Source organism: Amblyraja radiata, chromosome 12 (assembly GCF_010909765.2).
Source record: "Amblyraja radiata isolate CabotCenter1 chromosome 12, sAmbRad1.1.pri, whole genome shotgun sequence".
Taxonomy (NCBI): domain Eukaryota; kingdom Metazoa; phylum Chordata; class Chondrichthyes; order Rajiformes; family Rajidae; genus Amblyraja; species Amblyraja radiata.
Window position 1 is genome coordinate 53,050,567 of NC_045967.1, and position 12,323 is coordinate 53,062,889.

At 47.5% G+C, this 12,323-nt stretch overlaps 1 protein-coding gene across 1 annotated transcript in view; it reads left to right on the forward strand.

Annotated features, from left to right (window-relative positions):
* The window catches only part of LOC116979220 (angiomotin-like), a 75,375-nt gene that overhangs the window by 60,671 nt on the left and 2,381 nt on the right, over positions 1–12,323 (forward strand). Inside the window, exons 8-11 of the mRNA XM_033030793.1 lie at positions 4,241–4,431; positions 5,252–5,374; positions 6,253–6,485; positions 7,569–7,793. Of these exons, the coding sequence (XP_032886684.1) occupies positions 4,241–4,431; positions 5,252–5,374; positions 6,253–6,485; positions 7,569–7,793 (772 nt within the window). The remainder of the gene's footprint in view (positions 1–4,240; positions 4,432–5,251; positions 5,375–6,252; positions 6,486–7,568; positions 7,794–12,323) is intronic.

Consider the following 12,323-nt stretch of genomic DNA (forward strand, 5'->3'; position numbering starts at 1 on the left):
ATGTCCCGGATTGAAGGAAGAGAAGTCCCGATGATTTTTTCATCACCTTGATGCGATTTAAATCTCGCGAGGACGAGAATACAAAAACGGATGTAATGATAATGTGGTTCGGTGTTTTATTTTTTGTCACGAGGTACAGTGAAATTTAGTTTAGTTTAGAGCTACAGCACGGAAACAGGCCCTTTGGCCCACCGAATCCGCACTGCCCAGCAATCCCCGCACACTAACACTATCCTACACGCACTAGGGACAATTTACATTTATACCAAGCCAATTAACCTACAAACCTGTACGTCTTTGGAATGTGGGAGGAAACTGAAGATCTCGGAGAAAACCCACACAGAGAATGTACAGACGGCACCTGTAGTCTGTATCGAACCCGGGTCTCTAGCGCTGTAAGGCAGCAACTCCACCGCTGCGCCACCGTGCCGCCCTTACCAGTTCAAGTCTCATTTGTGGCCGTGGGAGGAACTTAAATTCAATTAGACATGTCTGGAATTTAAATTAAAAATGGTGGAAATGGTGAAGATGATTCAGGTAAACCTAAAGCCCGTCTCGTTCACGGTTGTGCTTTCAAGAAGGAAGTCCGTGGATTTGCTGCGGCAGTATGTGACCCGTGACCTGTGTGAGGTCAGGCCCTGCCTGCTATCTCCACCAACAGTCATTCATTGAATTTCCTTTACTTCCTGACACTCGTAAATGTGAATAATGACTGCTTGGAGATTTTGCTGAATGGCTTTTAATTCTCGAACCGCATTGTGGTGTCGGCCTTAACCTTTGAGAGGAAGGGAGAGAGTTGGGAAATAGCAGAATTAACCCCTCAAAATGTTTCACATAGTTTACGTAGGTTTAGGTTTGGTTTAGTTTGTTTTATTGTCACGTTTACTGAGGTACTGTGAAAATACCGTGTTTATCCAGTCAGCGGAGAGACAAGGCACGATTGCCATCAAGCTGTCCACAGAGTACAGATACAGGATAAAGGGAATAACGTTTAGTGCAAGGTAAAGTCCGATTAAAAATAGTCGGAGGGCCTCCAATAAGGTAGATAGTAGCTCAGGACCACTCACTAGTTGTGGCAGGATGGTTCAGTTGCCTGATAACAGCCGGGAAGAAACTGTCCCTGAATCTGGAGGTGTGCGTCTTCACACTTCTGTACCTCTTGCCTGATGGGAGAGAGGAGAAGAGGGAGTGGCCAGGGTGCGACTGGCCCTTGATGATGCTGCTGGCCTTGCCAAGGCAGCGTGAGGTGTAAATGGAGTCAATGGAATGGAGGTTGGTTTGTGTGATGGTTTGGGCTGTGTCCACAATTCTCTGCAATTTCATGTGGTCTTGGATGGAGCTGTTCCCAAACCAAGATACGGTGCATTCCAATGAAATGGTTTTCACGATGAATCTATAGAATTTGGTGAGAGTAGTTGGGGACAGGCCAAACTTCCTAAGCCTTTTATGGAAGAAGAGGTGTTGGTTTGCTGTGAACTCAAATGGACATGTCTGGAATTTAAATTAAAAATGGTGGTACAGTAGGCAGTGAAGAAAGCGAATGGCATGTTGGCCTTTATAACAAGAGCGTCGAGTATAAGAGCAAAGAGGTCCTTCTGCAGTTGTACAGAGCCCTAGTGAGACCACACTTGGAGTATTGGTTGAATATTGGTGAAATTAGTTTTGGTCCCCTAATTTGAGGAAGGACATTCTTGCTATTGTAGGTTCACAAGGTTAATTCCCGGGATGGCAGGACTGTCATATGCTTAGAGAATGGAGCGGCTGGGCTTGTACACTCTGGAGTTTAGAAGGATGAGAGGTTATCTTATTGAAACATATAAGATTGTTAAGGGTTTGGACACGCTGGAGGCAGGAAACATGTTCCCGATGTTGGGGGAGTCCAGACTAAGAGGCTACAGTTTAAGAATAAAGGGTAAGCCATTTAGAACGGAGACGTGGAAACACTTTTTCTCACAGAGAGTTGTGAGTCTGTGGAATACTCTGCCTCAGAGGGCAGTGGAGGCTGATTCTCTGGATACTTTCAAGAGAGAGCTAGATAGGGCTCTTAAAGAAAGCGGAGTTGGGGGATATGGGGAGATGGGGAATACTCAGCGGGTCAGGCAGCATCTCTGGAGAAAAGGAATGGGTGACATTTTGGAAGGAGACCCTTCAGGGCATCTCGACCCTGAAGGACATTCTTGCCATAGCGAAGGTTCACCAGACTGATTCCTGGGATGTCAGGACTTTCATATGAAGAAAGACTGGATAGACTCGGCTTGTACTCGCTAGAATTTAGAAGATTGAGGGGGGATCTTATAGAAACTTACAAAATTCTTAAGGGGTTGGACAGGCTAGATGCAGGAAGATTGTTCCCGATGTTGGGGAAGTCCAGAACAAGGGGTCACAGTTTAAGGATAAGGGGGAAATCTTTTAGGACCGATATGAGAAAAACATTTTTCACACAGAGAGTGGTGAATCTGTGGAATTCTCTGCCACAGAAGGTAGTTGAGGCCAGTTCATTGGCTATATTTAAGAGGGAGTTAGATGTGGCCCTTGTGGCTAAAGGGATCAGGGGGTATGGAGAGAAGGCAGGTACAGGATACTGAGTTGGACCATGATCAGCCATGATCACATTGAATGGCGGTGCTGGCTTGAAGGGCCGAATGGCCTACTCCTGCACCTATTGTTTATTGAAATGGTGAAGATGTTTCGGGAAAATCTAAAAGCCCCTCTAGTTCACGGTTTGACCTTTCAGGAAGGAAGTCCATGGATTTGTTGTGGCAGTATGTGACCCCTGGCCTTTGTGAGGTCAGGCCTGCCTGCTATCTCCACTAACAGACATTCATTGAATTTCCTTTACATCCCGACTCGAGTAAATGTGAACAATAACTTCTTGGAGATTTTGCTGAATGGCTTTTAATTCTTGAACCTCATTGTGGTGTCGGCCATAACCTTTGAGAGGAAGGGAGAGAGTTGGGAAATAGCAAACTGAAACCCTCAAAATGTATCATATAGTTTAGTTTAGTTTGGTTGAGTATAGTTTTAGTTTTCGTTTAAGTTTCATTTAGTTTTCGTTTAGCTTATGGGTCCTTTATTAGCATGTGTACAAAGGTGCAATGAAATACATTTTGCATACAGCGCAGCCAGACTATTCCCGTACATAAGCACAGTCCCCCGGTTAGTACAGAATGTACAGAAGCCCCCACTGGAGTCCATATGCAAGAGAAGCCATTTTACAGTTCTAACTGCAGCTGACCACAAAGGCCCGTTGCAGCATTTGCCTCCATTTTGCCTCCAGCCCCAGCCTATTTCCAGCAGTACGAGATGTAATAGTAATATGTCATATTCATAGAAACATAGAAAATGGGTGTAGGAGGAGACCATTCGGCCCTTCGAGCCAGCACCGCCATTCAGTATGATCATGGCTGATCATCCAAAATCAGTACCCCGTTCCTGCTTTCTCCCCATATCCCTTGCTTCCTTTAGAGCTATATCTAACTCTCTCTTGAATACATTCAGTGAATCGGCCTCCACTGCCTTCTGTGGCAGAGAATTCCACAAATTCACAACTCACTGGGTGAAAATTGAGTCGTACAGTTTGGAAACAGACCCTTCGGCCCAACTTGCCCACACCAACCATCTACATTTGACCCATATGCCTGTGTTTGGCTCCACACCCCTCTAAACCTTCCCTATCCATGTACCTGTCCAAATGTTTCTTAAATTATACGATAGTAACAGCCTCAACTACCTCCTCCGACAGCTCGTTCCATACACCCATCACCCTCTGTGTGAAAAAGCTGCTGCCTTACAGCGCCAGAGACCCCTGCTCAACACTGTCTACCAGTGCTGTCTGTATGGAGTTAGTACGTTCTTCCCGTGATCTGCCCAAAGGGCCTGTTTAAGTGCTGTATCTCTAAACTAAACTAAAATAAAAAATTTCGGAATGAACTGCAGATGCTGGTTTACACCAACGATCGACAGAAAACAGTGGAGTAACTCAGCGGGACAGGCAGCATCTCTGGAGAGAAGGAATGGGTGACGTTTCGGGTCGAGACCCTTCTCCAGACTGAGGACCCGAAACGTCGCCCGTTCCTTCTCTCCAGAGATGCTGCCTGTCCCGCTGAGTTATTCCAGCTTTTTGTGTGTCTTATCTTTGGTTTAAACGGGCAGCTGCAGTTCCTTCCGACACTATTCCACTCGTGGTTTTGTACACCCCTTCACGGTTGTTTGACTGCCTTTTCCTTTTGTCGTTGCACAGCGCCAGGGCACCACGCAGACTGCCTGCGGCCCGGAGTATAACGCCACGGCTTTGATGGAGCTGCTGCGTGAAAAGGAGGAGAGGATCCTGGCGCTGGAGGCGGACATGACCAAGTGGGAACAGAAGTACCTGGAGGAAAGTGTGATGCGCCAATTCGCATTAGATGCGGCTGCAACTGTGGCTGCTCAAAGGTACGCACGCGGCGGGAAGCTCCACAAAAAATCCCCCCTGTTCTAAGCTGCTGCTGTGATCCCAGATTCTAGTATCCTCAAAACATGGTCGATGTATTGTTGTACATTAATGCTGGAGAAACTCAGCGGGTGAGTTTCTCCAGCATTTTTGTCTACCTTCGATTTGTCCAGCATCTGCAGTTCTTTCTTAAACGGTTTACTGTTATTATCACTTCTTCCTGCGTATGGCGTGCACATCCTAAAGTTGTAGAACTTGTTCTATTTGATCTTACTTGATTGTGCACGCCGGGTTGATAGCATTCGTCGAAACAGGGCGGACCACGTGAAGGTTGCAATCTTCCGCCCCACTTAATAATAGACAATAAAGTTATCACTTCATCATTTTATCGTCAAGGAAGGAACTGCAGATGCTGGTTTAAATCGAAGATAGACACAAAATGCTGGAGTAACTCAGCGGGACAGGCAGCATCCCTGGAGTCGCTCATCCCTTCTCTCCAGAGATGCTGCCTGGCCCGCTGAGTTACTCTGGCATTTTGTGTCTACCTTCGTTCTTTGTTGTCTTATGGTTTATGGTATGTTATTTGTCACATGTACCGAGGCCCAGGAAAATTCATTTTTGTGTACAAGTATCCCGGTGGCTCAGCAGTTGAGCTGCTGCCTTACGGCACCAAAGTCCCAGGTTCGATCCTGACTACCGGTGCTTGTCTGTACAGAGTTTGAAGGGGCTGAATGGCCTAATTCTGCTCCGATAACTTCTGAACTTGTGTATGAATGTAGGATTAAACTCTGGTGATAATTGTCCTGGTTTGTTTATTGTTAGGGATACGACATCCTTGGGCCATTCACCAAATGGAAGCTACGAAACGTCCTTGGAGGCCAGGATTCAGAAGGAAGAGGAAGAAATCCTCATGGCTAATCGGAGGTGTCTTGACATGGAAAGCAGGTGGGGAATATGCAATGGTGCCATTCGCGTGGGTGGCCAAGTTTGATGTAAAATAAGTAGATATTGTTTACGAAGATAGACACAAAAAGCTGGAGTAACTCAGCAGGACAGGCAGCATCTCTGGAGAGAGAGGAGTGGGTGACGTTTCAGGTCAAGAGCCTTCTTCAGACTAGTCGGGGAAAGGGGAAACGAGAGATATAGACGGTGATGTAGAGAGATAAAGAACAATGAATGAAGGATATGCAAAAAAGTAACAATGATAAAGGAAACGGGCCATTGTAAGCTGTTTGTTGGGTGAAAACGAGAAGCTGGTGCGACTTGGGTGGGGGAGGGATGGAATGCCGGGGTTACTTGACGTTAGAGAAATCAATATTGCTTACAATTGGTATACACACCCAATATATTTTACATGGGTTTATGTGACACCTCGCTCCTATACGATATGTCACAAACCAATACCCATAAATTACAACTTTTTCTGCGGCACGGTGGCGCAGCGGTAGAGTTGCTGCTTTCCAGCACCAGAGACCCGGGTTCGATCCTGACCACGGGTGCTGTCTGCACAGAGATTGTACATTCTCCCCGTGACCCGCGTGGGTTTTCTCCGGGTACTCCACTTTCCTCCCACAATGTACAGGCTTGTAGGTTAATTGGCTTCAGTAAAATCATAAATTGTCCCTAGTGCGTGTAAGATCGTGTTAATGTGTGGGGGTCGCTGGTCGGCGCGGACCCGGTGGGCTGAAGAGCCTGTTTCTGCGCTGCGCCTGGAAAACTAAAACTAAACTTGTTCATTTGTGATATTGTGAGGAAGATTTGTTATAACTTGTCTGGACTTTGACATTTCTTGATCCTCTGTACCCCTGTCTTGATTTGTTTAGGATTAAGACCCTTCATGCTCAGATAATTGAGAAGGATGCGATGATCAAAGTCCTCCAGCAGAGGTCAAGGAGAGAGCAAGTGAAAACGGAACAGCCAGCTGCGTTAAGACCGTCAAAGTCCTTGGTTTCTATCTCCAACGCTACCTCTGGGCCCACGTCCTACTCCTCACTGCTGTCCAGTAACCCCATCATTGAGGAGAAGAAGGAGGACAGGAGCTGGAAGGGCAGTTTAGGTAAACATCTTTGTCAAAAGATTCCTCGCCCGGAACCCATTTGAATGACCCTCGCTTTCTTCCTCCCTCCCCTCCACTTCCCAGCTCTCCCACTAGCCTACTGTCTCCGCCCCTTCCTTTCATTTCTCCCCCCCCCCCCCCCCGACATTAGTCTGAAGAAGGGTCTCGACCCGCAACTTCGCCTAATCCTTCGCTCCATAGATGCTGCCTCACCCGCTGAGTTTCTCCAGCATTTTTGTCTACCTTTGAATGATCCAGAGGAGGTTAACAAGAATGATTCCAGGAATGAGTGGGTTTGCATATGATGAGCAATTGACAGCACTGGGACTCTACTCGCTGGAGTTGAGGTTAACCTCAATTGAAACTTACAGAATGATGAAAGGCATAGATAGAGTGGATGCGGAAAGGATGTTTCCACTAGTGGGAGAGACTAGGACTATAGGTCATAGCCTCAGAATTAAAGGACGTTCCTTTAGGAAGGAAATAAAGAGGAATTTCTTTAGTCAAAGTTTGGTGAATCTGTGGAACTCTTTGCTCAGACGGTTGTGGAGGCCAAGTCAATGGATATTTTTAAGGCAGGGATAGATAGATTCTTGATTAGTACGGGTGTCGGGGGTTATGGGGAGAAGGCAGGAGAATGGGGTTCGGATGGAGAGATATGAATAATGAATGAATGAATAAGTTTATTGACCAAGTATATTCACATACAAGGAATTTGCCTTGGTGCTCCGCCCACAAGTGACAACATGACTTACAGTGACAGTTAGGAATGACACATAAAACATTAAACATTAATAGTAATAATAATAATATTGTTATTCACATCAATATAGATCAGCCATGATTGAATGGCGGAGTAGACTTGATGGGCCGAATGGTCTAATTCTGCTCCTATTCCTTATGAACACTCTTGCTAATCTCTGCCTTAAAGATATCTTTTAACGTGGCCTCCACAGCCGTCTGTGGCAATGAATTCCACAGATTCACCACGCTCCGCGCCACTGTGTTGATATCGGGACGTGAAACGTAGCCGGTTGTTTGGCTCGCACTTTAGTCGCAGTTGTGTCCCTCCCATTCTTTCAGGTTTCCTGCTGAGCCCGGACAGGAACGAGTTGCAGTCGTCGTCCTCCTCCCCCGTCCTGCCCTCCACGCCCGTCCCGTCAGCGCACTCCAAGACGGGGAGTCGTGACAGCAGCACCCAGACGGAGCGTGGACCTGAGCACAACAAGCTGGGCGCTGTGTCACTCGCGCCCGGGAAGCTCGGCACCAACAGCCCCACACAGCTGGAAGCAACAGGCAACTATAATGGTACGTTCATGTCACACCTCATGTCACTTGGGGACAGTCACGGTGGCGCAGCGGCAGAGTTGCTGCCTCACAGCGCCGGAGACGCGGGTTCGATCCCGACCACGGGTGCTGTCTGTACGGAGTTTGTACGTTCTCCCCGTGACCTGCGTGGGTTTTCTCCAAGATCTTCACAGTTTCCTCCCACACTCCCGAGGCGTACAGGTTTGTAGGTTAATTGGCTTGGTAAATGTAAAAATTGTCCCTTGTGTGTGTAGGATAGTGTTAATGTGCGGGGATCGCTGGTCAGCGCGGACCTGGTGGGCCGAAGGGCCTATTTCCACAGCTGTATCTCTAAGCTAAATATATACAGGGGTTCGATCCTGACTCCCTCCAAGCTGAACTGCTCACAACTCTTCTCGTTTTCACCCAACAAACATCTAACAATGGCCTATCTCCTTTACCAACGTTACTTTTTTGCATATCATTCATTCATTGTTCTTTATCTCTCTACATCATCGCCTCTATCTCTCTCATTTCCCTTATCCCTAACCGGTCTGAAGAAGGATCTCGACCCGAAGGGCCACCCATTCCTTCTCTCCAGACATGCTGCCTGTCACGCTGAGTTACTCCGGCGTTTTGTGTCTATCTTCGGTTGAAATCAGCATCTGCAGTTCCTCCCTACACGATTCACAGCTCTTTATTCTCTTGGTCCCACGGCAAGAGGCTGGCACGGTGGCGCAGCGGTAGAGTTGCTGCCTCACAGCGCCAGACACCCGGGTTCGATCATGACTACGGGTGCTGTCTGTACGGAGTTTGTCCGTTCTCCCCGTGACCCTGTGGGTTTTCTTCGGGTGCTCCGGTTTCCTTCCACATCTCCAACGATGTGCAGGTTTGTAGGATAATTGGCCTCGGTAAAAATTGTACATTACCCCTAGTGTGTGTAGGATAGTGCTAGTGTACAGGGATCACTAGCCGGTGCGGACTCAGTGGGCCAAAGGGATTGTTTCCATGCTGTATCTCTAAACTAAACTAAACTAAGCACATCTTACATGCAGTACAAGTGTACATGAGAAAGGAAATTATTTAGTCAGAGGGTGGTGAATCTATGGAATTCATTCCCACAGACGGCTGTAGGGGCCAAGTCATTGGGCATTTTTCAGGCAGATATTGATAGATTCTTGATTAGTACGGGTGACAGGCGTTATGGGGAGAACAGGGTTGGGAGGGAAAAATAGATCAGCCATGATTGAATGGCGGAGTATACTTGATGGGCCAAATGGTCCTAATTCTGCTCCTATCACTTGTGAGCTTGTGTATAGGATTAGTACACTGAGACAGATTGCAGAGTCGTCCTGGTGAGTTTCGTTGTCTAACTCGTTTTCACCTCGCCCACAGCTTACAATGGCCTGTTTCCTTCATCATCTTTTTTTTTTGCCTATTCATTCATTTGTTCTATATCTCTCCACATCACCGTCTATATCTCTCGCTTCCCTTTCCAGAGACTCTCAGTCTGAAGAAGGGTCTCAATTGACAATAGGTGCAGGAGTAGGCCATTCGGCCCTTCGAGCCAGCACCGCCATTCAATGTGATCATGGCTGATCATCCCCAATCAGTACCCCGTTCCTGCCTTCTCCTCATAACCCCTGATGACTTTGCTATCTTTAAGAGCCCTATCTAACTCTCTCTTGAAAGTATCCAGAGAACCGGCCTCCACCGCCCTCTGAGGCAGAGAATTCCACAGACTCACCACTCTCTGTGAGAAAAACTGTTTCCTCGTCTCCGTTTTAAATGGCTTACCCCTTATTCTTAAACTGTAGCCCCTGGTTCTGGACTCCCTCAACATCGGGAACATGTTTCCTGCCTCTTGCGTGTCCTGTTTCGACCCGCAACGTCACCTATTCCTTTTCCCCAGAGATGCTGCCTGTCCCGCTGAGTTACTCCAGCTTTTTGTGTGCATCTTCAGTATACAGAGTCACCAGGGTTTGGTGTATTTTTCAAGACCCAGTTGTTCCTGGTGCAACGCTGCATCCTGAGTTACACGAAGGCTAATCTGTGATTTATCATTGTGTTACAACTTGATAACGTGACTTGCTGACCTTGCATAACCCTTGTTGAAGATTGAGCAACCTTTTGCTAACCATGACATTTATTATTATCTTGGTGCATAGTTCAAAATAAAACATGGGCCCAGGTATAAATATGGGTGCAAAATATATTATTGTTTGAAATATACAAAACAAAGAACTGTACAGTGCAAGAAGAACAGGCTCGTCAGCCCAAAATGTCTGTGCCGAACATTTCGTCTGAAGAAGGATGTCGACCCGAAACGTCACCTATTCCTTCGCTCTATAGATGCTGCCTGTCCCGCTGAGTTACTCCAGCATTTTGCGTCTATCGTCGATTTAAACCAGCATCTGCAGTTCCTTCCTGCACATTTGATTGTTGGTAAACTGTGTGAGCTGTAGAGAAGAGAGGGAGGACTATGTAGATATCTGAGGCTAGTTGACTTCTGACCCTGGTCACTACAGGCCCACCACCCATTTTCTGGCACCCTTGGTTATCCGTTTTGCCGGACCAACAGAGGTCACAGCCTCCGAGTGGAGTCCAACGGTACCACAAAGTCGGCCTCGGAAGTCGGCTATGGGAACGGATCTGTCAGCTCTGGCCGGGCCGGAGTTCCAGATCCCTGGCCGCAGGGGGGCAGATTCCATCCCCCGATCGGCCGCAGAAATCCCGATGAGGTCGGGGACTTCCAGGGGGGATTTCAAGTGTGCTCCAGTAATTTTGCCCGGATTAAAGGAGGTGCCGGAGAATCAGTGGTGGACTTGTATAATACATAGGTTTAGATTCCGACAGGGATTGCTGAATTATGATCACAAATGTTCTGTTTCGGTGCATAAGACAATAAACCACTCTTCACTCTTGATGAGGTAACTGATCTGGCCACCGATGGGGTAAAAAAATCTTCACAGCCTGTTGTCCATAAGACTATTTCTACATTACCTGACCTGCAGACGTAGCTCTCCTTTCACACACACAGATACAGATGCAGGAGAAGACAGACAGACTCTCACAAGCTGCAACACAACTTAGTCATGCACCCAACACAGCAAAGACACAGGTGATGAGGATCCACTCCAAAACCAGCAACCCCATCCTTCTGCTCTAGAGGAGGTAGAAACATTCACATGCCTAGGCAGTGTTGTGGACATCACCGGAGGGACAGAGGCAGACATAAAAAGTAGAATCAATAAGGCTAGGGTGGTGTTTAACATGCTCGGGAAGATCTGGAGCTCAAAACACATCTCAATCAACACAAAAATACGCATCTTTAACTCAAATGTGAAACAGGTGATGCTGTGTGGATCAGAGACATGGAAAACCACCAACCGCACTACAAACAGGCTGCAGACATTCATTAACACCTGCCTTAGGAGAAAACATCTGGCGGAGAGACAAAGTGAGCAATGTGGACCTGTGGAGAAGAACAAGCCAGGAGCCCATTGACTTACAAATTCGAAGGAGAAAATGGAGTTGGATTGGACACACCCTCGGGAAACCTGCCACAAACATCACCCGGCAAGCCCTGAAATGGAACCCTCAAGGAAAAAGGAAAAGAGGTCGCCCCAGGAACAGCTGGAGAAGAGGTGGCCAGACAGGAATGCCTGAGAGTGGGCTCAACTGGGGAGATCTCGAAAGAACTGCCAACAACCGAGTGAGGTGGAGGACATTTGTCCATGGACCTATGCTCCCTAGAGGGCCTAAGAAGAAGATGTTCAATGTGATCCCACCAGTAACATAAATAAGCACCTTTTCCATTTATTGGCCCTAAAAAGTTAGTTTAGTGTAGAGATGCAGCACGGGAACAGTCCCTCCGGCCCACCGAGTCCGCGCCGACTAGTGATCCCCGCACACTAACGCTATCCTACATGCTAGGGACTGTTTACAATCTTTACCGAAGCCTACAAACCTGTACGTCTTTGGAATGTGGGAGGAAACCGGAGCACCCGGAGGAAACCCACGCAGGTCACGGGGAGAACGTACAAACTCCGTACAGACAGCACCCATAGTCGGGATCAAACCCGGGTCTCTGGCGCTGTAAGGCAGCAACTCTACCACTGCGCCACCGTGCCACCCATAAAATATTTAATCAAGATTTCTAGAAGGTTCATTGAGAGAACAAAAATGTAGTAAATGATTTGGAAAAGGCGTCTTTTTCTTAGTTTAGCGTTGACCGCTGACTCCATCTACACCTCACGCTGCCTCGGCAAGGCCAGCAGCATAATCAAGGACCAGTCGCACCCTGGCCACTCCCTCTTCTCCCCTCTCCCATCAGGCAAAAGGTACAGAAGTGTGAAAACGCACACCTCCAGATTCAGGGACAGTTTCTTCCCGGCTGTTATCAGGCAACTGAATCATCCTACCACAACCAGAGAGCAGTCGTGAACTACTATATGCAGCGAACGTAGACACAAAAAGCTGGAGTGACTCAGCGGGACAGGCAGCATCTCTGGAGAGAAGGAATAGGTGACGTTTCGGGTCGAGACCCAA